At 39.1% G+C, this 27,810-nt stretch overlaps 3 protein-coding genes across 3 annotated transcripts; all 3 read left to right on the top strand.

The window, feature by feature from the left end:
* The first annotated feature begins 218 nt into the window (after positions 1-218).
* Positions 219-13,450, top strand: LOC144657098 (pyridoxal kinase-like). The gene is made up of 10 exons (XM_078517392.1): positions 219-406; positions 3,271-3,325; positions 3,804-3,908; positions 5,960-6,043; positions 6,503-6,537; positions 7,188-7,273; positions 8,151-8,196; positions 8,656-8,758; positions 9,270-9,455; positions 11,435-13,450. The coding sequence occupies exons 1-10, from the start codon at positions 314-316 to the stop codon at positions 11,551-11,553; spliced, it is 912 nt and encodes a 303-aa protein (XP_078373518.1). The 5' UTR covers positions 219-313; the 3' UTR covers positions 11,554-13,450.
* Positions 13,451-15,110: 1,660 nt separating this feature from the next.
* Positions 15,111-18,860, top strand: LOC144656966 (uncharacterized). Its single transcript, XM_078517227.1, has 4 exons — positions 15,111-15,446; positions 16,520-16,759; positions 17,380-17,591; positions 18,219-18,860. Exons 1-4 carry the CDS (start codon positions 15,227-15,229, stop codon positions 18,486-18,488), a joined length of 942 nt encoding a protein of 313 aa, XP_078373353.1. The 5' UTR covers positions 15,111-15,226; the 3' UTR covers positions 18,489-18,860.
* Positions 18,861-22,009: 3,149 nt separating this feature from the next.
* LOC144658521 (uncharacterized) lies at positions 22,010-25,915 on the top strand. Its single transcript, XM_078518948.1, has 4 exons — positions 22,010-22,328; positions 23,156-23,395; positions 23,677-23,888; positions 24,812-25,915. Exons 1-4 carry the CDS (start codon positions 22,109-22,111, stop codon positions 25,079-25,081), a joined length of 942 nt encoding a protein of 313 aa, XP_078375074.1. The 5' UTR covers positions 22,010-22,108; the 3' UTR covers positions 25,082-25,915.
* The last annotated feature ends 1,895 nt before the right edge of the window (positions 25,916-27,810 follow it).

The following is a 27,810-nucleotide window of genomic DNA, read 5'->3' as shown; positions in this document are numbered from 1 at the left end:
TTACGACACTGTTTGTTTTCTTGACCGAGAAAGCAGTTTATAATTATTAAATAATGATCGTGGTTACACGAGATAACCCAAAGGCCACTTCCAATATTCATTACCCTCAACTCGCGGGCCCCACCCCCTCCCCGCCTGGCGCTCTTATCTCCCGTGCCCCCATAGCTAAAGTTAGGGCTAAAGTATTCTTATTTGAGAGGTTACCAAGCCACACGTTCTACGCGGGATTTTCACGCTGAGCTTGATGCTGGCAGTTTCAGCAGTTCTATCAACAAAGATCTTGTACAATATCGAACTTTTCTTTTGAGATCAAATGGAGGAGACTAACTCGTGTAGAGTATTATCTATTCAAAGTCACGTTGTGTCGGGTTATGTTGGAAACGACTCAGCAACTTTTCCACTTCAGGTAATCAAATAAGTGTACATCTACATCGTTACATAAGCTTTTAAAATACTTGAAATACTCATGTTTATAAGCTATCATATCATGCCTAGAAACAAAAATGATCGTTGGAAGGTCATGTTATATCCTTGCCGTGGGTATTTACTTATTACCTTCACAATCTGATCCACGAGAGAATGTCAAACAGTATGGCTCACTCACCATGACCTCACTATGCACATGCTCCAGAAAAGCCCTCCCCCATAACTATTTTTACCACAGAAATGAATGCCAGTTGCTTATCAGTTATGCTCTTAGCTATTGTTGCCGAATGATATTAACTGGGATTGATTTTCATAAAATCTTACTATAAATTTACTAGACTGAGGGTAAAATGCAGACTGCATAATGCAGATCAGGTGTGAAAATGCAGGTATTTTTAACAAAATACCAGTCACAGTCTTTTTCCCCTGCCGGCTCCAAAGTTCGAAGGAATGTACTTCAGATAATGTTTCACATGAGCGAGCACACAAATGAACTGGCGATAAATATATTTTATGCTGACACAAATGTATTCAAATTTTACTTTTTATACAGACTTAACCTTGTGAGACCTAAACTTCAATTTGAAGTCTTCTGCATCTGTAAACCAGATGGAACTAAAAGGTTTACAGCCTTTTCAGGCTGTGCCTTTTCGCATGCACGAACTCCCGGGGGAGGGGCACTTTCTATAAATGGGCTAATGGGGATGTGCCGCTGGATGGGGTCGCATTTTCACGACTGGACTGACTATAATGGGGTCACCTTTTCAAGCATTTTTTATAGGGTGACTAGAATGGGGTCACACTTTTCTGTGATTTTGAGAGTAAGAAAATTCTAGCAAGTTGTGATTTATAAACAGAAAGATTCGCCGAAAAAAAAAAGTTACCATATTCAGTATTGCGGGTTGAATATTTGACAAATGGCTTCCATTAAATTGCCAGCCTTGAAATCACAACTTAAACACTAACCAGTTGCACAATAGTTCAGAACAAAGTCCACACTCGTGTTTACATGTAATTGCTATTCTGGGTCCATCGAAGTTAAGATAACTTGGATCTTCTTTTGCTTAGAATGACTTGGTTAAAAGGATTTATACGGTAGACGCAAAAACAGAAAGTGACTAAGTTGGGGTCGTGAAAATTACATTTACCCAAAAGTGACTAAGATGGGGTCTATAATTGGCCATAGAATATGACTATAATGGGGTAGGGGTTCTGAGAGGCCAGCGACACATACCCAACAATAATTGACTCTGGGTTTATTTTTGTCCAAAAAATGGTAGACCGCATCAGCAGAAGTATTTTTTGATTTGCATTTCATGTTTACTATTGAGGAGGAAAATTTTTTTTCTGCAATATCACTGTGTAAGGACAAGCGTGCAGGGGGGGGGGGTGGGGGGCATATTTTAGGGTGGGGGTGTGCTGCTGGGACTTTGTTAACCCGGACCCTATACCAGACAATGTTCAGCTGATTTTGCAACCCTATACTAGACTAGACACCAAAAATCCCAACCCTATCCCAGACTTGCTTTATATAGACCTTTATACCATGCAATAGAAAATTCAGCCAATCAGAATACATGAAAGCCATTGTATATTCGACAGTATTCAACCCAACCTTCCCGTCGTGCGCTGTAATCTCCTTGACAAAATTTTGTAAGCATATTTTCTATGGCATGGTGTAAAATAGTTACACAACACTTCCTCGTGGTATACTTAACAATTATTCCACGAGCGTGCATTGGATATGAGATGGTAGATAGCCAACGAAGCACATAGCACCAAGTTAGCTATAACGATCCCATATCCAACAAGCGCAAGTGGAATAATTCTTTTATTTAAAACGCCCTAAGAATCGCAAGATTTGAGCTCCCCAGCTGTTTTCGTTGACGTGAATTGACTACCATTTTATGGTCAATGGTATATGAGCTCATATACCATTGTCTGTCAACCAATCAAAACTCAGGAATTGCAATATACCTTTGCTAGTTTTTAATAATATGGAATATCCCACTTGCAACTTATATTTTCTTGGTATACACAAGAACCTTTTCCATAGTATGCCACTCGAATCCGTTGCATAACTAGTATGTATCACTATAAGTGTTTTTAATGGAAAACCATCTGTCAACAACATTGTCGCGATGATTTTATTTACATCTATGAATGTCTTTTTCTCTTCTGAATTTCTAATTTCTATTCTTAACTTAATCCTTTATACCACTGATCAGTTTACCGGCAAACCATGCCCTATTCTAGACCAAAACTCTCTGATTTCTATACTCAATCCCAGACTAAACTGCTTAAAAACCATTCCCTTCACAGTGGCACATACCTATATAGCTCATATATGGGAGTACCTCTCCTCCCCCCCCCGAGGACAGATAACCCATGTGTATGATAATTACCTATTTTCATTATTGTTAATATGTCATGAAAGAAGATGTCTTGATGCCTTGATGGACCACTATATTCCTTCAGCTCATTTTACTCTGTCTTTTAGTAATACTCAAATTCTGAATTTCAAAAACCAACTAAGATTGTATTTTTGGTGCCATCAATCGTAATTATGGTGGTGCTTACGAACTTTGAAAAACAAAAAAGCAAAGTGGATCAAAATCTAACAATCACAACTGACAGATGTGACCTTTTGAACTGGTTGAAGTGAACTTCTGTTTCGGGAGAGGTACATTTAGATGATTGACAGCAGCAAAAAATGTAACCATTGACTTGAGTAGAGTTTGTGTGTTCCTGAAAGGCGTAGTAAACAAAGTTCATGTGATGTGAATTAATATTCAAAGGCTTGGGATTAAACAATTTCTTACCTATTGTTTTTGTTATTTTCAGGTTCTTGGATTTGATGTTGACACAATCAATTCAGTACAACTCTCTAACCACACTGGTTTGTTTGACTAGAATTTTTTGCTTTCTACTCTTTTTGGTGTACGTATCAGAGATTAAATTTTCAAATTTGTTGAAGTGTGTTACAGCTTCTGTAAACATTTCATTGATACTGTGCAGCACTGCCTGCTGTCCAAGAAATCAGGGATGTAGCTAAGAAAACACTTAGGCATCAACAAGCCCAGCCAGCTTTTCTGGCCTTGGAAGCTCTAAAAGTTTACCTAAGTCTTTGTTTTCATGTGAAATTTCAACCGGATTTAAGTTCTCATTCAGCCGGTGAAATTAGCCGGCAGCCGGCCCTTAGCTGAGAAATTTGGAAAGTGTGTTGTTGTTGCTGCCAAAAGTTTCAAACTAGGTTGTAGCATTTTTTCCACTAATCAATCCAGTTGAACCGCCTACCCTTACTGGTCTGGGGAAAACACTGAAATACAAGACAACGATTAGTGCTGTTATGGTAAAAAAATGTTCTCTTGTCTTAGGGTATGAACATGTTAAAGGTCAAGTTTTGGATGCTAATGAACTGAAAGTCTTGTTTGAAGGACTGAAGTTAAACAAATTACACCACTTCTCTCACCTTCTTACAGGTACAGATATCGAACAATTATCGGAGGCAAGCGTGGCCGAGTGGTTTAGGGCGCTGGTGTTGTAATCCGGAAGTCACCGGTTCGAGGCCTGCCCTTGCCACTAGATGGATTTGTTTCTCGGTTGTCCCGAGTTCAAATCCTCGACCACGCTTTGTATATAGCCAACTGGTCTGCCTCCTGCCAGTTGGGATTTTTAACCTTGTTATGTACTTCATTTATAAATTATGTTTCCTCTGTTTCAGTGGCATGCCTGTAAACTAGCTATCTCGTTGAGATATGAAGCTAAGTGCATGACCACTATAAACACACATATTTATTTATTTTATTTATTTATTTAAAAGAGTAAGAACATGGAGTAGGAGTAGTTTAAGGCCCGGGCCAAACGTCGAACTTCACATTCATGAGTTGAACCTAATGCAAATGAGTAAAACCTATTGTTTTTGGTCATTTGCATTGAGGTTCGACTCATGTAAAGTTTGACGTTTGGCCTACGCTCTATTGCAGCTGAAGAGCCACTTTTGGATATGCTGTTAAGTAGTGAAGTCATTATAATTATTATTATTATTATTATTATTATTATTGTTGTTGTTGTTGTTGTTGTTATTATTATTATTATTAAAACTTACTAGCTTCAGCATTACATCATAGTAATTTATTACCTTATTATTTAAGAAATAGAAAACATGTTCCGTGTTTCTATCGAGTTATAGAAACACGAGTGGAAGTTTGGGAGAACGAGAAATGCTGTGGGAACACGAGTCGATAGACGAGTGTTTCCACAGCTTTTTCGAGTTCTCCCAAACTTTCACGAGTGTTTCTATAACTCGATAGAAACACGGAAAACATGTTTTCTATTTCTTTTAGAAAACAGCACAAAGAAAATAACGCACATCAAAGTAATATTTAGCGCTTTATTTAACATCAAAACGTAGATTCTCTTCACCTCACGGTTTTACGTCATGAACAGTAATCAACCAATCATAGTACGGGAGTCGATGAACAGAAATAAATCAACTGTTCAACATTTGCTTCAAGGCTAAAATTCACCGTTGTTTGGCCAAACAAACAAAGAAAACAGGCTCCAAAGTTAACGTAATTATGAGAAATAACTAAGTCGATGGTTTAACTGAAGTCCAGCACTGGAAGGAGTCAAGAATTGTGGTTTTACTTCGCTTCATCGAACTAACCGAATGGTTTGACGACCGACGAATCGACGATCGAGCAACTCGAACCTTGGAGGTGAAAGTGAATTATTTTTCTGTTAAAAGAAGTTTGATTCGGCATTCTGGACGAATATCTTGTCCAGTCGAGGAGCTGTGAATAGTTCTGAAGTGCTGCAAAGCCTAGAATGGAGTGAAGTTGCGCCAATTCATATACTTCTTTGAAAGGTCAGCCACTTCGATAATTTCTTTCACAGACTATTTTTGAATGTGTAGCGGGCTCTGTAAACATCTTACTCGCTTGTTTTAAAATGTGCAAATATTTGTTTAGTCTTAACCTGGTTTTTGTCAGCTGTGACATTAAAATTTGGCACAATTATTAGTTGTTTTTTTTGCATTGCTTATTTTAGCGCCGTGAATATTGATTGCCGTGTCTACAACAACTGTCTGTGTCTCCATCGAGTTATAGAAACACAATTTTTAACCAATCAGCGCACGTATTTACTTTGTGCTATTTTCTAAAGGAATATAACGAAGCATTTTAACGATGTGAACGAAATTTATGCGTAATAAAATTAACGCAAATTTAAGAAAAGTTCTGGTTAGATGCTTATAGTAAACGCGTTAACATAAATAATAAACACAAATTTTTGAAATTCAGTTTAATAATATTAACCCTGCATCGTTAATTTCCTATAATAAGGTATTTAACAAATAAAAAAAGCCTTGTGTGGTTGTGCTTTGTTCTTTTATAATTAACACACAAGAAAGTGGCAAGAGCATGAAAGAAGTGTAGCCCGGTTCCCTACTTCTTCAGTGCCAAATATTTGTCGTGACTTACTTCTAGGTCCTTTATTGTTGTCACTTAATATTTCATTCCTTTTTGTCCAGGTTATGTAGGTTCTAAATCATTTTTGGAAGAAGTACTGCAAGTTGTACACCAACTAAGACAGGCCAATCCCAAGTTAGTGTTTGGTATGTATCGTCGTTATACTCTGTGCACTTAAGTTTAACACGTGGCTAATCAAGTGGCCATTTTAGTGAGCTTTTGTGTATTTTATAATAATATTTTATGGGGTATACAGGGTATATTATGGGGTTTACTCAGAACAAAAATTTATACACAGCCACAAGTTATACAAGATCATCATCAAACATTGGTTTCGAGCAAATTGCGCAAGATCATTGTTGTCGGTTTATTAGAGGGGTGCCACTTAATCCATGTTGCTAATGATATGATAGAAAATTCCTAGTGTACTGTAATGTTCAGTGATTAGGTATTGAGATACCTAAATTGTAAATGTACAGTAAAATTCTTCAAATCTGAGTACTGTTTGTAGCAAATGTAGAATAATAGTAAATTTATATTTAACATTAACACTGGACATGTTTGTTAAACTGGAGCTGACAGTTTCATTTTATTTGTTCTTTAAGTTTGTGATCCTGTCATGGGAGATGCAGGCAAATTTGTAAGTACTTTTAAATTATTTGCGTAAATAGTTAACTTTATTTTAAAATGATGAACCCAAACTAGATGTCCAGGGTTTACGGTAACTTTTGAATGGTAAAAGTCTGCACTCAGGCCAAAGCAGGGCTTATCCTGAGCCAAAGCTCATCCTGGTTTCTGCAGCAGAAAGCTGCCAGACAACTGCTGTTTAAAGGTTGGATAATGCTATCCAGGTGAGCACGTACCCACTGTATTGTGATTTATCCCATGGATAGCAACATCCACCTTTTGAACAACAGGAGTATTGCTACTCCCCCTAACCCTGGATGGATGATAGTCCAGCTCAAGTTCCCCTCCCTCCCTCCCCCCTCCCCCTCCCCCCCCCCCCCCCCTCTCGCCGACAGCTTTTTGTTAAGTTGCCCTTACCATTCAGGGAACCCATTTGTGCTCCTGGGTAGTGTTAGGTGCTGTAAGTTCTCTTTCCCAAGAACAAAACACAACTCCAACCAGTCGCTCCAATCTGGACAATTCAATCTCAAGAGTTTACCTTGCTGATTATTAGGCCACCATGTCTCTCACACAGATGGCTTGAGTTTTCTTAAACCACTTGTTTAGTGACTGCACACTCCTTACATTGACTAATCCACTCATCTTCTTTGCTTTTTGTATCAGTATGTTCCTGAAGAGTTGATGCCAGTGTACAGAGATCAGTTAATTCCATTGGCTGATATTATAACACCTAATCAGTTTGAAGCAGAGTAAGTAGCTTAAAAAACTTGTGTCAGTGTTATTGGTTGGTTGGATTTAATATAGTAACATACAATTCTGGAAAATAGACAGAACCTTTTTCACAAAAAGAGATTATCAATACTTACAATTGTATTAGTTTTTTTATTTACCTGAAGTAGGAAGAAGCTTTTACCTGATATGGCTAAATAGTTATCATTTCCATTTTGACCATCACCCACACTAACGCAAATGCTGCAATCTGATAGGCTGAGCTATAATTTGCACACTATCATTCATTAGCATAACCCAGCGGCCCTCTATTGGCAAAATGTGTGATCTGATTGGCTACACATGTGCCTTCTATCGATCGTTAGATGGCTCTCCGAGCACGCGCTCAGTTTTCTGCTGAATTTTTTCAACAAATCCTTCGTAAAATCAACTCTAGCGATATGGTGTGTTTAATAGATCAACCACTGGGTTATGCTAAAACAATAAGACGGCTTGCTCTAGCTTTCTACTGACTTTTGATAGTTGGAAGCCCCTCGCCAACTATCACGCGGTAGAAACAGAGAGCTTGCCGTCTAATTGTTAATTAGTGTGCAGTGGCTGAAGGTTATCTACAGAATGGCAACATTTTCTCAATTCTCTGAAGTTTTGGAGAAAGTTTACAAATGTTATTGAAAAATTCAATTATTGGCAAGACTAAAAGAAGGAAATTCACCATTCAATGACAATTCAGTCTGTGCACACAATTTTGTTAAATGAGTTAGAATTCTGCTAAAACACTTAGATTATGAGCTCTCAATTTCTTTGAGGTGATAGGCTGAAGGCCTCATCAACTGTCACTCATAGAAATTGAGAGCTTATAATCTAATTGTTAATCATTGTATTATTTTCTTTTAATAGACTTCTCAGTGGTATGAAGATAACTAACGAAAGTGAAGCCTTTAAGGTAACAAGTGGTCACCTCAAAAGCAACAACCAGTCATGCCACTTTACAATAAACCTACAAATTTTACCATGCAAGCAAAATTGGAGGAAAACTTGATTTTCCCTACCATAAACACTGTTTCTTACAAATGTTCGCTCCCCTTGGCGTTTGGGAAGAGACTTTTTCTAATATGTAACTAAGGATGACTAAAAGGCCAAAAATAACAAAAGAAAATAGGGGAAAATGAAGGAAGAAGAATGGCCAAAAAATTAAAGTCCGACCTTGTCTGTTTTTTACTTGTTAAAAAATGTTTGCTTTGTGTGTATGCTCAAGAAATATATAATATCGACATTCTATTTTGAGCAGGTTGGACTGAAATATTGTTTGTTTAATTTAAAACAGTTATTTTATTCAGTTATAGATCAAATGAATCAATGAAAACATCAGTTTAACTCTTCTATGTTGTTTTCCCATGTGAAGGCAATGAAGATTTTACATGAAAGAGGCACTAAGACAGTGGTTATAACTAGCTCAGAGCTGGGCGATCACAAAACACTGATAGCTCTTGGCAGCTCTGTGAATGGTTAGTCCTGCTGATACTGTTAGTAGTCTTTTATTTCTTTGTGTCATACAGTACAATTTAAAAGCATTGGGTCGGCCTGGGAATGTCACTTCTTGACAAGTGCATTATATAAAGGGAAAAATAAAATTTTTGAAGGTTAGGGAAAAGTCAGGGAATTTTATTTTGAGTCAAAGAGAATTGATGTTTTGAAGGAAATTCAGAGAAAATTGAAATTATAATGCATCTGATTTAATACAACCGATGGCTGGAAAAAACATTTCCAGTGAATGTGATCTCAGCTATTTTTTTGAAAGTGGAGGCTGGAGCCCGCTACTATCACAGACATTTAATCAGGGAAATTTTACTTTTACCAGGATAAAGTCAGGCAATGTTGAAAACTGATCTCTGTGACAACCATTTTGTGTTTACACTTGCGCACATGCCTTTGCTTGCAACATATGCGTAAACAAACCTTAAATGGAAAATATGTTATAACGTTTACTTTTATTTATTCTATTTTTTTACTACCAAGGCAAAAAGAGGTGCATAAGAATGGAGATTCCTAAAGTAGATGCGACCTTTACCGGAACTGGAGACCTTTTTGCCAGCGTGCTTCTTGCGTGGCTTTACAGACATCCTGATGATCTAGCACTAGCTTGTGAGGCAACTGTATCAACTGTACAAGCTGTGCTGACACGGACCTTAGCTCACGCTAAACGTAAGTATAAAGCAAACGTGAAACATCCCTTGGTTTTCATAAGCGACAGAAGCATAGCATAAGGGCTTTTCTATGTAAGCAGAAGAGGGTGAGGCGCAGAGCGACTAGCCTGTTCCAGGCGTTCGGTTAGTTGGGAAGCCGCGCATAGAAAGGCGAGTGAAAAAAAGGGGGAGAGGATAATACGCCCTTTGTAGCACAATTATTCTTTGAGCGGCTTTCACTTGAGTATCAAAAGTAATTAACTTTTGCTTTGGTTTTGCATTACTATGCTAAGTGATTGGTTTAAAAATCTCCCGCCATTTTGTCAGCCAACCAAAACAAAGTAAAGACCAATCGTCTCTCACGTTTTCACCGGCACTTCGTACCGGCTACATGAATTTGCTTTGCGTTTTGATTGGTTCACAAGCTTGTCTATGTCCTTTGTGATTGGCCAGAGTAATTACTTTGCTTTTGGTTTTACGACACTCAGTTCAAAAAACTGTTTTATTATTTACGCTCTAAATGCTGTTCATAAATCCGTGTTGGATCGGTGGAGCGTTCATCTAGGAATTTCAGTTAAAACCGTGTGGGTTGAATAGCCACCTCCCAGTGACACGAAGTTAAGTTAAATCAGAATTCTTTTACACACAGCAGATTGTACTGAATACCTTCTCTCTGAACTAAAATTGCCGTTAAGCGTTTTAATTGCCAACGAGACAGCCGAGCCAAGAGGCGAGGCTGTCGAGGCGGCAGAATCATAGAGCCGTGTGCGTATGAGTGTATAGGCAGAGAAAATCTTATGTTCAGAGTAAGGGACTTTTTTTTGACCATATTTGGGTGTAAGTAAACCCCATATTTGGGTTGTATTGTTCTTCCCAACTGGTTCCCAGTCTCTCACTCCTTGCTAGAGAGCAAATGACCAAAATGGCGTACACGCGGCTCGCTGTTAAAATTTTCAATGTGGTCATTCATCCCTTTACCGATAAATACACCTTTAGGAAATTATAAATCGAAAGAGAATACCGTACAGAATATTCGACCGCCGAAAAAACGAACATCAAGGTCTTAAAAGCGATGAAATAATCTTTCGACTTTGGAGTCCTTTGATTTACGATCGAAGAGAGACATGAAAATCAAAAGCGGACTGTTGACTTCAAATAGAGTTTTCTTGACTTATGAGAATGCTGAAGTCGGGTAAATGCTTCCTTTTAGTATTTATTGTGTTTATAGTAATTGTTTGACCGATGATTTATTCCAAATCAAATACCGTTTATATTTTATTTGGCACGCATTTTTCGCTCCGCGTAGGAATAACATCAATACAAAGCGACGCTCACTAAAATTACTGCATGTCAAACACACAAGAAAGTCAAAAGTTTTTTGCTTCTAACGGCAAATGTAATGTTAACTTGAATAAAAATTTTGTCTCCAAATAATCCTTGACCGTTCAAGTTTTGTTTTCTGTTCAAATTTTTCAAGTTTTGCATAACTAGTGTAACTGAACATGACACTTGCTTGCATGCGAGACTGAAATCTGACCCGTGCATTACTGTCTCTGATTACTGAAAATTATTTTTCAAAAAAAATTTGGGATTTGATTTATAAGAAGTTCTTGAAATGCAGCTATCCTTTTTGTGGACGGAAACATTTTAACCATCGCGTGTTGTATACAGTAATCTGTCAAACCCGTAGCCTGCGTAGCAGACGTGCAGCTAGACATCTGTGTACGTTTTTTAGTGTGTTTAAAAGAGTGCGCGATCGCGAAAATATGCGCGCTGGAAACTTCAAAATACGGCGCCTGCTACGCAGGCTATCAAGCCTGTGTCATTTATGAACACCAGAGATTACCTAAAATACAATTTACCATATTTTGGTCATTTCAAATATAGTTCTATCAAAAACCATTCAATATCTGTTCTTATGAACAAACATGAGTATTTTGCTCGTTGGCACTTACCGATAGGTACAACTAGTTTATACCATTACTCTTTTTTATGCAGGATTAGCTGGTGAAGGAAACAGGCCAACAGCTGGGCAAATTGAATTGCGTCTTGTTCAGAGCCTTGACGATATAAGGAATCCAAAAATAACATTCAAAGCTCACATATTTTCAGATTGATGAAGGATTAAATGTAGCTACAGGTATCTGTAAAATGTAGTTTGGCCCACTAAAAAATTCAATCAATTATTTTAAGATGGTTTCCGCCGAACATTCGAGCAGTACAGGCAAAAATAAAGTTACCAACGAGACCTCATAGCATGGTAACACTTTACGTACAGCCAACAAAAACCTGCCAAAACTTTAGCACTCAAGCTGACCTCGCGAGAGAAAAAATGTTTTGAAATTATCTATATTTCAGTTAAAACGGACTTTTCACGCTAGTTCAAAACAAAATGGCGCGCACTTTGAACATTTTTACGAGGTTCAACTTTAATTTTCTCGAGAATGCTTTAGAATTTTATTTAATTACAGGGTCACTAAGACAAATGAATTTCAGTAAGATCTTTTAAATAGTATACAAAATGTTGCCGTGCTATGAGCAGTTTCTTGGTACTTAATATTTGCACTCACTGCTCGAACTTTCAGCGGAATCCGTCTTAATTCAGGAAAATTAAGGGACCGTGTATAATAGCATGGGTTTTCAGAAGAATGTGAGATTTTTTATTTAGTGTGATTAGGTTAGAGTTCATTCAAGTGCTACTTGATAAGGGGATCAATTTTTTCTTTCACTTGTAAGTTGTGCTTTTTCGGCGAGCAAACAACAACACCCATGAGTTGATAAGAGAATTGAAGTGATCTTCCTGGCAGTATTGTTTATATGACATGTCATGTTGTTGCCCCACGGGAGAGGGGAGGGGAAACTCCCATATGAAGGACAAGGGTGCTCGTCGTTTCACTTGATTACTTACTGATAGATCATTCGGCGATAATGTACATATGAAATAAACCAAGTACGTATATCTGAACAGAAGGTAACATAAGAAACACGTATTTAAGCAGTTGAAAGGAACAGCCAGAAAGTTATCATTAGCTAATTTTATGATTTTTTTTTTAATTTTCATTACTTTTATTACTTGGTACACATTTACGCTTTGTTCAAAAAATTGTCAGTACTAAAATTTGGCCCTCGTGGTGTTGTGATTGTGAAATCGCCGAATGACGTGAAACAAAAGATCCAAAAGACAAACCAAACCAAATGGTTCACCTATGTCCAGAATTGAACGTAGGTATTGTTTAATGAATACTTCATGTTTGACTGTGTTATTTGACATTTCCATATTACTTCATATTTGACAAAATTTGGTGTGTTTTGGTGAATTTTTATTAATAAGGACACTTTGTGATGCCTGTCATGAGGAACGTGCATCTTATTAGCGTTCAATCCTGGACATATCTAAAATGGTTTCTTCAACACCAAGATAATGTATATTTTGTGGTTCAATTTTACCCTTGGTATAATTTGGTAACTTCCTTTGTTCTGTAAGTTGTATGGTAATAAATGATAATGAATATAAAACAAAGAAAAATACCAAATTGTACCAAGAGTAAAATTGAACCACAACATAGAGTGGTTTTCGCTTGAGTGTCGAAAGTAATTTGCGTTTGCTTTGGTTTTGCATCACTACGCTTAGTGATTGGTTTAAAAATCTCGCGCCACTTTCTCAGCCAATCAGAGCTAAAACCAAAACCAATCGTGACTCGCTCGCGCACGTTTTCCCGCGCTTTGTGCCTGTGACATGTATTTGCTTGAGTTTTGATTGGTTCACTGGATTGTTTGTGTCCTTTGTGATTGGCCAGAGTAATAACTTTGGTATTGGTTTTAAAAATTTAGAAATCATATCTGTTATGATTGACGTGAATATGATGGTGACGTAAAAGCTTGGCAGTAGTGCCAGTAATACTTTTGTGTAAAAAAAACTCAATTTTTTCAGTTCTTGTTATTCCGTGCATGCAGACAGTGAAGTGACTGTGATATCCCATGGAGGGAATCCATAAATAAAACACTATTTTTATATTCGTGTTTCTGCTTGGTTTGTATTACAGTCGAAGCTCTCGTAAGCGGACACCCTCAGGACGCGAAAAAAGTTTCCATAACTGGAGCTGGCCGCTTACGAGAATGGTTCTCGTAAGCGGTCACTAGAGGTGTAGGGGATAGATGGCCGCTAACGGGAGCTTGCCCAGCTAACAACCGGACAGACGTGGATGACAACAAAACAAACACTGAAATATGGTACTGCAATTACTGTAAAACTGACTATTGTGTAGCCTGCGTAGCAGGCGTCTGTGTAGTTTTCAGCGCGTTTAAAAGAGTGCGCGATCGCGAGAATCCATTTTTTCCTCGCGTGGCTCTCTCGCGCCTTTCGCGTTTCTCCCATACGCGCGCTACAAAAACTACTCAGACGCCTGCCACGCAGGCTAACTATTGTGACGAACGGCGATGTAAAGTTGATTGATACAGAGGTTGTTAATAGGATTCTCTTTGGTGTGTCCGCTTATGGGAGCTTAAAATCAAAGAAAAAGTCTAAGTCGTAATCTCTGACTATTCGCTCAAGAAACACAACACTTCTGAATGGGAACAGTGGATGAACAGCCACTCTATGGAAATGTCACTGCAAATTCCCAGTTATTTTTTTATTTTTTATTTTATATTATACGAAGTCTTCCTCATAAATATGATAAACCCATTCATTCCAAGGAGTAATTTATTACTGTAAACGTCTCTAAACATTTCACACAAAAGACGGATAACTACGAGACGGAAAACCCGTCCTAGCGTGAAAACAGGTCAATATTGTAGGTGTTTTGTCAGTGATTTAGTTCGGACAGTAAAATTCAAACGAGTTATCAATATAAAGTTATATTGTTCCTCAAACTCAAGCACACGAAAAAGTAAAGACTTTTACTTGTTTGCTTGTACAAGTTAGTAACACAGAAGCAATCAGAATCCCCGGGGGCACTCCCCTATATGGCCTATACGGGACGTGCCGCTGGATAGGGTATGGTTTTTGACTCCTCCGGTCTTGAACAGGGTATATAATTTCAAGCTCCTCTGTCCTAAACAGGGCCTGAAGCTGTCTTAGACAGGGTATGGCTGTAAAACTGTCGTCCATGTATTTACATTGTTTTCGCTTTCGCTTCAATAAAAAGCATTATGTTATTCGCTGGGATAGGTGTTTTTGCATTTCAATACTTCAAACATCGCATATGGGACGCAATCACAATAAAGCGTATAAGGTATAATTGTTGATGTTGTCCTTTGTCCTAAATAGAGTCTTAGAATAGGAGATGTTGTCCTACACAGGGTAGACATTTTAAGTTTTTATTGTCCTAAACAGGGTCAGGGTTTCAAACCTCCAGCGGCACCCCTATACCTAAACTTAGGTCAAGTACCCCCCCCCCCCCCCGGGGGTCAGAATCACTTTTTCGGGTGACGAGGAAGTAAAAAAATGCGGAATTGTCAAAATAAAATAACAAGAAAGAGAAGAGCTGATTTTGGCATGGTAATAGTTAGAAGGAAATGACGCATCCCACATTAGCACTCTTTAATCACGTGAACACATTTTTTCAGTCACTTATCACCGTTGGAATGCTCCCCACCCCAGCAAGTAAGCGTGACACCGCAAAATATTCGCCAAGTCATTGTCGGCGCGCACTGCATGCTGGGTCAAGGGCAGCTGGCTTATAAACAACACGATAGCGACAAGTGCACAGATCTCAAAAGAAGAAAAACAAGTGAGCAAATCCGTAATAATAGCCAGTTTGTCGCAAGGATTTCGATACAAAAGATAAAATGGTCGTGGCTCGAAGTGTTGATCGTGTCGAAAAGTCCCGACAGATGAGAGAAGGCGGTGGATTTTTAGTTCGAAGACCCATCGGTGATCGTATCAATCAGTGTGACCCGTTCTTGATGTTAGATCATTTAGGACCGGTGGTTTACGGGCCAGGAGAGGCTGTAGGAGCGCCTGATCATCCACATCGAGGATTTGAGACTGTTACTTATCTGATTGATGGTAAGGCCATAAACTTGTTGTCATTTTATAATATTTTTGATTTTAAAACTTCGAAAACAATAACGTAGGTCGTTTATCGCGTGACCCGAGCGTATCAATTTGATTGTCACCGATGTGCAAATTTCCCCCCAAATTTCCCGGAATTTTGTTTTTTCAAAATATCTTTCTTAAGAAAAAACAGAACAAATGTTAAGGAAAAGATCTTTTCTATCACTAGTTTGTGTCAAAAGAAGTAGATTTTACTGGGGTAACATGATTATTAAATTTTATTATATGGCTGGCAGGTTCGATTCGATTCAGTAAACAACAACACAAAATCGTAAATATTATTTTTTTAACATAATATAAAACAAGGTCGAGATCTATCTTTTAGCATAAAGACTCCGCTTAAAATTGTTAAAATGCAATTACTTTGAGTTGAAAGGCTCTTTCAACAACACGGATTTTGTTAAGTATTTGCGCAAGTCAGGTCCGTAATGCATAAGGGCTCCTACCCTACTGTGACGTTGTGAACATTAAATTTTAGTCTACTTTGTATTTGATATTTCTAACTGTATGGTTGCCAAAAGTAAAAAAAATGATAAAATTATTCTTCAAATGGGTGATTTTGATTGTTTAATTAGGATGGCTAGGCACACTTAAAAAATATTTTCTTGTTTAGACAAAAGAGTTGATACCAGAGGCCTTCCAAGGGGGGTAGCAATGTCCCATGTTTCTGGGAACCAATGTCGCCTCGCCAACAGCTGAAAATATCGCTGTTGTTTATCCTGCTATTGTGTTGCTGTCGCACTGTGTCGCTGTGGCATTTCAAGGTCATAATGATATCGCTTGTCGCTGTTAAAATGTTCCTGTGACACCAGAATTCAGGGTCATGTCACTTGTTGCTTTTACCCCTTGGAAGGCTGGTGATTTTGCATAATTATGCATGATTTGGGCAAAAATGAGTGCATGATATGTAAAAGAGTAAGAGGGATTACATACAAGATGATTGAAAGTTGAAAATATCAATGTAAGCACTAATGGATCACAAAGACGTGTCTTATTGGAACCATTTTACCATCTTGTTTTTCTAGGCGAGATAAGACACCAAGATAGTGCTGGAAATAGTGGTGTCTTAAAGGAAGGCTGGGTTCAGTGGATGACGGCAGGGTCTGGTGTTGTTCACAGTGAAATGCCGTCAGATGAATTTCTGAAGAGGGGTGGAAGATCTGAGGGTTTTCAACTCTGGGTAAACTTGCCGGCAAAAGACAAGATGATCAAACCACGATACCAGGATACTGACGCTAAGAAAATTCCTGTCGTCACCAGCCCAGGTAAGATTTGAGTTTCAGAGATTCTTTTTTAGGTAAGGTAAGGTAAACTTTATTTATGCAGGGTGGCCCATTCAGCACAGTGGCTGAAAAGGACTTGCAAAGGACTTGCAAACATGATTTGTTAAAACATTATTCCTGGAAACACGGTCGTTGTAGCCTGCAACTTAAATGCCTTATATCTTGTGACATGCCGCAAAACATTGCAATGCCCCAAGAAAACAAAATGTATACGCCTGGAAACAACAGCTCTGAAACACTGGACTCGCATATGATCAGTTGGCAAATTTGTGTGCAAGTTGTGTTACCTGTGAAGATGTTCAGTTATATTTGGAAACCATAAATTGTTTACTCAGTGGCAAGGTAGGTGAAGCACAAACTAAATAAGGCTGGTTTTCACTAAACATAAGCAAAAACACATAAAAACAAAGACTACACTCATTTTGTTTTCTGAGGGAGTGTTTAAATTTTGATATAAAAAGGTTTTAACACTGGGAACAAACCCAGTTAAAGCTTTACTGAATGGGCAGAATTAGGCCATTGATTTTCAACATGTCCTGTTTAGGACAAAGTCTCTACTCCCAGAGCCTTTGACTAAATCTGTAACATATTTTCATTTATAGATGGAAAGACCAAGGTCAAGGTCATTGCAGGAGAGAGCTTGGGTGCCAAAGCTGTGATTGACACACGGACACCAATAATGTTCCTGGACATTCATGTGCAGGCTGGTGGAACGTTTGTCCAGGATGTTCCAGAGGAATATAATGGATTTGCTTATGTCTGGAGAGGGGCTGGTTCATTCACTGAGGAAAGAATCTCTGTGGAGATGGGAATGGTAATAAAAAAAATCTCCTAATTTCCCCAGAATAAATAAATAAGATAAATGTCTGTTAGGTAGAGTCTGTGTTTGAAACCTCGTGGCCTGTTTGGTCTGCGCACTTATCTCTTGTTTTCATAGCACAAAGTGACTAGGGCTGGTTCCTCCCCCTCCCCCACATTGGATGCTAGTTCATCACAGCATTAACTACCCTCCCCTCCCAGGCCCGAACTTGCATTGCATCCAGAAGAAGTACTCCTAAAAACTACAGAAACTGAGACTGGGACTTTATCTGCAAGTAGACTTTACCTTTCACTTAAATTAAACACAGATCATTAGCTCATCCTCCATAACTCTGTGAATTACCTACCGGTAAGTATACTGGACCAGCAACGTACAACCCACCGCCATTGGGACATTAAGTCCATCACCTGCAGCACTAATCTTTATCAATGTCGTCATTGTAGTCATTGTCATCATCATCCTTATCATCATCATCATTAACAACAACAACAACAATAATGACAGTCCTTAAATGCCTGGTGTTGCATAGGGCACTAACAAAAGGGTAGCTTTGAAGATTTTTCGTGGTGTCTTTGCAGTTCAGTAAAAATCTTACAACATATACGTTTAACTGTTCTTCAGGTTGCTGTGCTTGGAAAAGGAAACACTTTTCAAATCAATGCAAGTCCCAGTGAAGACATTCATGTGTTAGTAATAGCTGGTGTACCACTGAAAGAAGCCATTGCTAAGCATGGACCATTTGTTATGAACACATGGGAAGAAATAGAACAGGCCTTTAGTGACTTCCGATCCGGAAAACTTGGCTCCATTGAAGGATCTGAAGAACGCTATGCCAAGACACAAAAAGCAGTAAATAAACAGAAAGAAACTGGAACATGGAACAAAAAATAGATTTGTTTATATAGATATGTTTAGCTTATTACCAGAACTTTGGCTGGATTGTACAAACTATGTGTGAAATTGTTTTGACTATTTATTTATACAAAAAAGTTTGTTGAGGACTTGGACTGGTTCTTTTGAAGAGTTTCCAAAGACAAACCGCCATTTTTTTATTTAATTTTTTTTTTTGACAAGACTGAAAACTAAAAAAGACGCTTAATTGTCTCTATGTCTAGGGACGAATTCCAGGTCTGTGATTTTGTTTGGAAATTACTGTAGACTAAGCAGGGTTTCTTCCAGGAAGTATTTTTATGTATGTTATTTTAGAACCAGATGAAACCTTTAGTGTGCTTACTCGTGCAAATAAAAGCGACTATACACTGAGCAACTCTCATTTCTACAGCGCAGTTTATGTTGATGTACTTTTTTACCAACCATCATTCTGGGTGCATTTGGGCAGCAATGAAACGTCTCTAACCCTATCTTTCGCCAGTTTTTTCACTGGAGTTTAGCTCCCTTAATTCCGGTTTTACAATTTTGCGCCACGTTGTTTTTGGGCGTCTTCTTAAACTTCGATTCAGTCCTCAGGTGTCCAATCAAACCAAAACCAAAGTAATTACTCTAACCAATCGTAAAGGAGGGCCCGTAAAGGACATAGACAATCCAGTGAACCAATTAAAACTCGAAGCAAACACATGTAGCTGGCACGAAGCGCGGGAAAACGTGCGCGAGCGAGTCATGATTAGTTTTGGTTTTTCTTCTGATTGGCTGAGAAATTGGCGCGAGAGTAATAGTTTTAGAGCGGTTTCCACTTGAGTGTCGAAAGTAATTTGCGTTTGCTTTGTTTATTTCATAACTACGCTTAGTGATTGGTTTAAAAATCTCGCACCACTTTCTTAGCCAATCAGAATTAAAACGAAAACCAATCGTGACTCGCTCACGCACATTTTCCCGCACTTCGTGCCTGCGACATGTATTAGGGCTTTCCGACTTAGCGGAAAATCAACGGAAGTGGAAGTTAATGTTCTTCTATGTCTTCTATTACTTTATAATTGCTTCAAGTTTTGATTGGCTGACTCGATTGTCTGTGTTCTTTGTGATTGGCCAGAGTAATTACTTTGGTTTTGGCTTTCCTACACTCAATTGAAAACTGCTCTTAACCAATCACTAAGCGTAGTTATGCAAAACCAATGCAAACGCAAATTACTGTCGATGCTCAAGTGAAAACTACTCTATGTTGTTGCTAACCTTGCGAAGCTCGTGTTCAATCTATAACCAGCGCCTCCCGATGATCTTGGTGCACACATTTTGTCTTATATCCTCTACGGCTAGAAGATTTTTAGAATCTGCCTGAGTTTTTGTGGAAAGAAGCCAATCATATGAGGTGACCCTCAGTCATTCGCTGGCATTCTGTTCTAAGAAAAAAGGAGGGTTGACAACACGCAGTGGTTGAAGATTCCAAGGTTAGCTTAGTCCACGGGCTGTAGCTTGCATTCCTTGCTTTATTCTGCCATTGCGTCATGTTCATGTTTGTACCACGATCCTGGCATGACATGCTTGCAAGGGCATTTGAAATTGTCTATGTAGGGAAGTTCTTTTTCTCCGACTCTGTTTGTGGGGAAGGGACTTTCTTTAATCTAAGGCTATGTTTACACGGGACCGGTTCCAAACCGATCCGGTCCGATTTATGGACCGGATATGCCTTCTGTTTACACGGGACCGTTCTGGAACCGGTCCGAAACGGATCCAAAACTGCACCTGCTATTTTGCAGGTCCAGTTTTGGATCCGTTCCGGACCAGTTCAAGGACGGTCCCATGTAAACATCTGGATCGGTTCCAAACAGTTTCATGTAAACAGTAAGCCGATCCAATCCGGTTCGGTTTGGAACGGTTCCGCTAGCCGCTCCGGTCCCGTGTAAACGTAGCCTAATTGTTAGGCCAACTAGTTGCACGCTGAGCCGAGACAAAAGTGTAATTCTTCGCCAATTAGCAGACCCCTTCCAATGTTTCTCTATAGATACTCCTTTAGTCAAATCTGATGGTAGCTCTTCCTGCTCCAAAATTCCCCGGGGGGGGGGGGTACTCCATAAAGTTTTGAACGGGGAGGCTCCGCCCCAAGTTCTAACCCCTTACCCTTTTATATACCATTTTTGACAGAAATTGTACCCCTTTCGTATACCTTTAACTGAAAAAAGGTACCCCTTTCATATACCTAAGAGACATAACATGGCCTTAAAATAGGACGTTTTCTTGTCATTTTTATGTAGCGCTTAATAAATTAAAATAATACAGCCATAAATTGCGTCTGTTTGAAATATTTTAATTAAAGGCCCTTTTAAATAGCCAAATGACATATTTCCATACCCTTTCATATACTTAAACGCGTGAAATCCCTACCCTTTTATATACCTGAAGCCTGAAAAAGGTACCCCTTTCGGGCGGAGCCTCCCCGTATAGGCCATTATAGGGAGTACCCCCCCCCCCCGGGCAAAATTCTTGCAATTAAGGTTTGATTGGCCACAGCAAACTCAAGGTCTGTTTTGGACGATTCAATTCAGCAAATAGGACAAAAATTATGGTCCCCTTCCTATTTCTGCCCCTCTCGGCCTCTCCACTCCTTGGACTCCTTGAAATCGTAAAGAGCCAATTGCCATATAAATTTGATCAACAGATGAGTAATTTGATTTTGGAGATCACCATATTATTTTATGGATCTCCTGACGTGGGAAAATGAGTCCCACCATTGGACAGATAGTTTGCTGCACACAACTCAACAAACCTTTTTTTTTTTCATTGACGATGCCACATCCATACCGTTCCATCATCCTGTCACTGGCTACCCGAGTTACCAGCGCCAACCTTTGCTTTTCTTCTCCCATGATGACGGTAAGATCTTGCGTTGCAGGGATCTTTCTCTGGCCAGTCTGAGATTAATCGAAAATTACCTTGACATCGTAATAACGTTATACAGTCAATTCTCTCTTTACGGATACCTCTATAGGACGGACACCACCATAAGGCGGACACTTGGTGAAGGTCCCTGTCGTTTTCAGTCATTTTACAGTAACTAAACTCCCTATAAGACGGACACCTCTCTAAGACGGACAACGAACACTTTGAAACCGTCAACGGACACTTGAAAAGTAGTAGGGGGGAGCCTCTCTTGTGTACCTGAGTACCCCCCCCCCCACCCCCCGTCTGGGAAGCAGATGTTGAACAACAACGCCGTTCTTTCCTGGCCCTTTTCTACCATTCCTCTCCACGTCTTTATGCAGAGTATACCTATTTTAATCTGCATTCCGAAGCCCGTAGTTATGTAAACAAAAGAGCTGATTTATTGCATGGTAATTGTTTGAAGAAAATGACGAATCCCACGCTTCCTCCATCACGTGCACACATTCCGGAGGGTTGTTTACTTTCAGGAACCCTTCTAACACAGTTGGAATGCTCCCCACCCCAGCAAGTAAGCGTGACACCGCAAAATATTCGCAAAGTCATTGTCGGCGCGCACTGCATGCTGGGTCAAGGGCAGCTGTCATATAAACAACATAGCGACAAGTGCACAGATCGCAAAGTGTGAAAATCAGGAATTTTAAGTTTGTTGTCTCGCGGATTTTGATACACAAATTGAAATGGTTGTCGCTCGTGGTGTAGCTCGTATAGAGAAGTCCCAACAGATGAGAGAAGGCGGTGGATTTTTAGTTCGAAGACCCATCGGGGACCGCATTAATCAGTGCGACCCGTTCTTGATGTTGGATCATTCCGGACCGAGAGTTTACGGGCCAGGAGGGGCTGTAGGAGCGCCTGATCATCCTCATCGAGGATTTGAGACTGTTTCGTACATTATTGACGGTAAGAACATTAATTTAAATGGCTTTCTCTTTTTTAATTTCTCGTTGAATAATCGCGTGACCCAAATGTGTTAATTCGATTGTGTTACAAATGCACATAAATGTCACAAATTGCCGTTTAAATTGACCAGAATGATACATTTTACACTTTTCATTATCTAAGACATTGCTTTACGATCATATTTTAGGAGAAAAAAATGGAGAAAAAGCTACTTTTATCACGAATTTCTGACGAAAAATGTCATTTTAATTTTGTTAAATTTAAACGTTTGGTTGACAGGTTGGCAAACATTACAGAATCGCATGTTAATTTTTTAACATTATTAAAACTTACCTTCGAAATCTACCTTTTAGAATAAAGACTTCGAATTGAAACCTTTTTAAAACACTTATTTGAAGGGTAAAAGTAGTTGTCAATCATTTTTATGACAGTTGTTTTTGAATTGAAATATGGGCAAAAATAAGCGTTCGCTGTTTTTTGTGCTTTTGTTCTATTTGTTGAACAGTTTGTGTGATGATGAGGCCCTGCCAGGGAAAATTCCGACACGGCCCAGTATTAAAGTAGCGACAGCACATAAAATAAAATTGCGACAAGCAACAACCCTTTTGGAAAAACTTTTTAAATTTCGACAAGGACAAGCAATTTTCCTTTAAGCGACACGGGATCCCCCCTGGCAGCGCCACTGTGATGCCTCATCGGCTTTACCTATCTTAATAAAGAGGAAGGTGAAACGATTTTGAAGACATTACAAGGGTCAAAATACAAAGTGCACATATTGTAGTCAGATCACAATTTGTTGAAACTATCTAACCATCATATATTTATAGGTGAAATGAAACACCAAGACAGTGCTGGAAATAGTGGTGTCTTAAAAGCAGGCTGGGTTCAGTGGATGACGGCAGGGTCTGGTGTTGTTCACAGTGAAATGCCGTCAGATGAATTTTATAAGAAAGGTGGAAGATCTGAGGGTTTTCAACTCTGGGTAAACTTGCCAGCAAAAGACAAGATGATCAAACCACGATACCAGGATACTGACGCTAAGAAAATTCCTGTCGTCACCAGCCCAGGTAAGATTTGTTCTTCAGAGACTGTTTTCATGCAAAGTGTGAAGAAGTGGTCAAAAATGATAATTTGGCATATTTGTTTCCAGGAACATTTATAACCACCCCCCCCCCCTTTCATTTGCGAGTCCCCCACACCCTAATTTTACCATGGTTTTAACCCAACAAACAAATAAGCCAGCCACTAAATATAGCTGCCAGTTGGCAATAAAGAAACTCTGTTAAGGGCAAAATTTAATACCCCAAAGGAAATTTTATTCCTCAACTAGATCTGTATCTTTTTATAGATGGAAAGACCGAGGTGAAGGTCATTGCAGGAGAGAGCTTGGGTGCCAAAGCTGTGATAGACACACGGACACCAATAATGTTCCTGGACATTTATGTGCAGGCTGGTGGAACGTTTGTGCAGGATGTTCCAGAGGAATATAATGGATTTGCTTATGTCTGGAGAGGGGCTGGTTCATTCACTGAGGAAAGAATCTCTGTAGACATGGGAATGGTAAAAAAACAATCCTTTATAATCCTCAAAATATTATCAATGCACTCACCTACAACACAGATCACTTTCGAAGGTGCAGTGGATTTCACTCTGATCTGGGATTTTTAAAGACTTAAAAGGCACTGGTCACTGTGCTTTGTTGTTGGGCAAGACAGTTAACTCTCTTAGTATGCCCCCCCCCTTCTCCCACTGGACAGTTTATGGGAAGGCTCCACCAGAACGTCCAAATCCTTAACATTTTATATACCATTTTTGACAGGAAAGGTAATCTATTCATACCCTCCATGAAAAATGGTACCCCTTTCATACTTCCCCACTGTAACACTGCATCCCTTTCCTAAACTTTTCAATATCTAAAACATCTCTGTTTTATATAAGATACATCAGCTTTTAGGGGGCAGGGCCGTACCCAGTGGGGGGGGGGGGCAGGGCAGGGCAGGACAGATGCCCTCGCCAGGAAAACTGAAAAACTAAAACAAGGAGAAACTTAACTAAAAAAGAGCCAGTTGCCCTTGCCAGGAAAACTTGCCCCCCCCCCCCTGGACAAATGAAAATCCTCGGAACAGCCCTGAGGAGTCTGTTCCAGTTATTTTGAAAGGCCATTTTTCATTAACCTGTTAATGACAGTTTTTCTGTACCTCCACTTATGAACTTTCATTTACCTCCAGCCTTGAAAAGATACAACTTTTGGGTGGAGCCTCCCCTATAATAGTACCACACCCTCCCCCTCCTGGGGCTCAGCCCAGGAGCATAAAATATAATGTAAATGGGTATCAGTGGATTGTTGGGGCAGCCTAACAAGTGCTGGGGTAAAATCCTTTCCCATCCAGAGAGGCAATAAAAAATCTAATGCACCCAACCCCTATTATTTTCAAGACAAGTGTACATTGATTTTGCTGACAAAATGTTTCTTGGACCCTCAGGTTGCTTTGCTTGGAAAGGGAAACACTTTTCAAATCAATGCAAGTCCCAATGAAGACATTCATGTGTTAGTAATAGCTGGTGTACCACTGAATGAACCTATTGCTCGGCATGGACCATTTGTTATGAACACATGGGAAGAAATAGAACAGGCCTTTAGTGACTATCGATCTGGGAAACTTGGCTCCATTAAAGGATCTGAAGAACGTCATGCCAGAGCACAAAAAGCAGTAAATAAACAGAAAGAAACTGGAACATGGAACCAAAAATAGTAGTCATGCCAACTCTCTCTAAAATGGACACTGTCGGGACCTGCTCAAACTGTCTATTTAAGAGTTGTCCGTCTCATGAGGAGTTTAGAAAAAATAAAATGACTGAAAAACAACAGGGGCAGGACCGACACCAGGTGTCCGTCTTAAAGAGGTGTCCGTCTTATAGAGGTGTCCGTTAAGAGAGAGATGGCTGAGTGTATACATATGTTCAGCTGATTTATAGAAATTTTCAAGACTTTCAAAAAGTTAAGTTTTTCTCATATTTATTTTGACTATAGATTTTGAAGTCTTATAAAATTAATCAAGATTGTACATAATGTAGAAAATTATGTTTACATTTTATTTATACAAGAAAATTATTAGTCAAATATTTGATGAACTGATTCTTTGCAGTTTCTTCCCAAAGGCATTATATAAAAGGGGTGGTGAATGGTCCTTCAAAAAAAGGGTCTTGCAAAATTTGAGCCAAATTTCAGGGGTCTCATCGTCTCGAATTTTTCTTTGAAGCCTTCTCGAAGTTTCGATTTCTTTCGCAAGGCTAAAAAGGTCTCGGGCTCGCAGACAAGATATCAGTCTCGCCGTCTCACAAAGTCTCGCATTTACCATTCGACACCCCTTATAAACCTCAAGTCAATTTGATGTTATACCGGTATTTTGTAGACTTATAATTTTGTAAGAAAAGACCAATTTGTCCCTTTATATTGACATGAATTCCAGGTCTATTAATGATTTTAAAATGGTAGACTTAGGCATTTAAGGCAAAAAGAATAGAAAACTGTTTTATCAAGATTGTACTTGTAGATAATATTCTTGCAAATAAAAGCTGTTCTCTCATGATTGTTGCACTACGTATTGGCACATCTAACTAACTTTGAGTCTGGATGGGACCGTGGAAAAAAAGCATGAGAGCTACTTTGAGTGGTACGTTTCTTATGCTGTACAAAATGGGTCTTATTTTTACACCCATGCATGAAATCCTAGAGTGCAACCATTTAAATAATATAAATATAAATAATAAAAAAATGGGAATTTGCAGTGGCATTTCACAAAGTGGCTCTTCGTCCATTGTTCCCTGATTGAATTGGAAATTAGAAGTGTTGGTTTTTGTGGAGGGTGGAAAACCGGAGAACCTGAAAAAAATACCCCTTGAAGCAAGGATGGGAACCAACAACAAACTCAACCCAGGCCACATATGATGCTGGTCCAGGAATCGAAGCCAGGCCACATTGGTGGGAGGCGAGCGCTCACACCACAGCGCCAACCATGCTCCCCTAAAAGCTGTTGAACAGTGACTTGCAAGATGGTTATGTCTCATGTGGCTAAAGACTATTAAAAAATCGGTGTTTTATTGAAGAAGGAAGAAAAAAATTCGCAGATATGCTGGGGCTTGTCCGTGCAAACATTTATAAGCAGTGTGTGTCTTTATAAGCTAAAGACACACAGACTTGAAAAAGTACCAGCCACATTACTGACTGCCAAATAACCTTTGTTTTAACATTTCCCCCTTGAACCGACACAGCAGCACACAGAAAAAGGACATTTTTTCCAAAATAGTACAAGTTTAATACTTTATGCTACATTTAAGAGTTTTTTCAAACCCATGCATTAATAACCTTTAAAGAATTATCAAACAAGATCAAGTTTTCCATATATATATGACCATATATATACCAGTGTTGACCTTATGATGTAGCCCAGGGGGGTACTCCGGCTTGTAAATGACGGGGATGATCGAAGGATTTTTTTGGGTTTGAAATTTTCGTCTCTGGGATTTTTTTGGGTAGGAAAATTTGGCAAGTATTTTTTTGGGGGTGACTTGATTTAAGTAGGGGAGTTTTTTGGGTATTAAAAACGAACTAAAGTGCCTTGGCGCGGTCTTGGCGTATTTATGGTATGATGAATAAACAAACACGAGCGTTCAATTTTTTGTGGTTTTCTTTGTGTTATATATTATTGCCCCTCCTGGCAATTTAGGGGTAATTTGGCAAGGGATTTTTTGGGGGTTATTTTTGGTCCAGGGATTTTTTTGGGTACTGTCGGAAGACTTAGGGATTTTCTTGGGTCCTGAGTTTTGCCTCCATTCGATCATCCCCGTCATTTACAAGCCGGAGTACCCCCCCTGGGTGATGTAGGCAATCCAACTGTCACCAGTTACCATGGAACGGCCAATGCTGGAAGCTGAATTATCGCAAACCCCATGCAAATGCTTCATGTATAATGATGTTTTCACAATTTTTGATTTTGTCTCTCAAAATTTTAACAATAGACTTTCAGCTAATTTCAGCCAGCCATTCTTCCAAAGAGGATTAAAAAACCAGACTCATCAAATGTCTGGAAAAGGTCTACAAAAAATGCGATCAGTTCCTATGCTTTTTGCAATGTTTTCTGGCAATGCTTTTTACAGTTTTTGATGTGCTAGCTAATACAATTGCAAGAACAATCACAAGGTGATGGCAAACTCCAGCCTCAGAGACCAAACTGAGCCTGCAGTTTTCGTCTCACAGTTGCTAGGCAACTGATTATGCCATCTTTTTGAAAGAATCATCTATAATCAGCTGTATGACTACCTTAAGGTAAATTCCCTTTTATCAAATTGCCAGTCTGGGTTTCATTCCCTGTATTCTACTCTTACTTCGTTATTAGATGCTACTAATGAATGCATGGTTCTTCAATATTGACAATGGTCTCTTAAACTCTGTTGTCTTTCTTGATTTAGCCAAGGCATTTGA

Source organism: Oculina patagonica, chromosome 6, assembly GCF_052425735.1.
Source record: "Oculina patagonica isolate OP01 chromosome 6, crgOcupat, whole genome shotgun sequence".
Classification (NCBI taxonomy): domain Eukaryota; kingdom Metazoa; phylum Cnidaria; class Anthozoa; order Scleractinia; family Oculinidae; genus Oculina; species Oculina patagonica.
The sequence above is the reverse complement of the archived record's forward strand: the minus strand, read 5'-3'. Positions and strand labels throughout refer to the sequence as shown.

What these genes read in the sequence shown, in the direction of transcription:
- LOC144657098 (XM_078517392.1), top strand. Translation starts at nt 314, where the DNA reads ATGGAGGAGACTAACTCGTGTAGAGTATTATCTATTCAAAGTCACGTT. An exon ending in ACGAAAGTGAAGCCTTTAAG is followed by an intron (nt 8,197 to 8,655) that starts GTAACAAGTGGT and finishes TCCCATGTGAAG; the next exon opens with GCAATGAAGATTTTACATGA. An exon ending in GACCTTAGCTCACGCTAAAC is followed by an intron (nt 9,456 to 11,434) that starts GTAAGTATAAAG and finishes TTTTTTATGCAG; the next exon opens with GATTAGCTGGTGAAGGAAAC.
- LOC144656966 (XM_078517227.1), top strand. Translation starts at nt 15,227, where the DNA reads ATGGTCGTGGCTCGAAGTGTTGATCGTGTCGAAAAGTCCCGACAGATG. An exon ending in TGTTACTTATCTGATTGATG is followed by an intron (nt 15,447 to 16,519) that starts GTAAGGCCATAA and finishes TTGTTTTTCTAG; the next exon opens with GCGAGATAAGACACCAAGAT. An exon ending in TCCTGTCGTCACCAGCCCAG is followed by an intron (nt 16,760 to 17,379) that starts GTAAGATTTGAG and finishes TTTCATTTATAG; the next exon opens with ATGGAAAGACCAAGGTCAAG.
- LOC144658521 (XM_078518948.1), top strand. Translation starts at nt 22,109, where the DNA reads ATGGTTGTCGCTCGTGGTGTAGCTCGTATAGAGAAGTCCCAACAGATG. An exon ending in TCCTGTCGTCACCAGCCCAG is followed by an intron (nt 23,396 to 23,676) that starts GTAAGATTTGTT and finishes ATCTTTTTATAG; the next exon opens with ATGGAAAGACCGAGGTGAAG. An exon ending in TCTCTGTAGACATGGGAATG is followed by an intron (nt 23,889 to 24,811) that starts GTAAAAAAACAA and finishes TTGGACCCTCAG; the next exon opens with GTTGCTTTGCTTGGAAAGGG.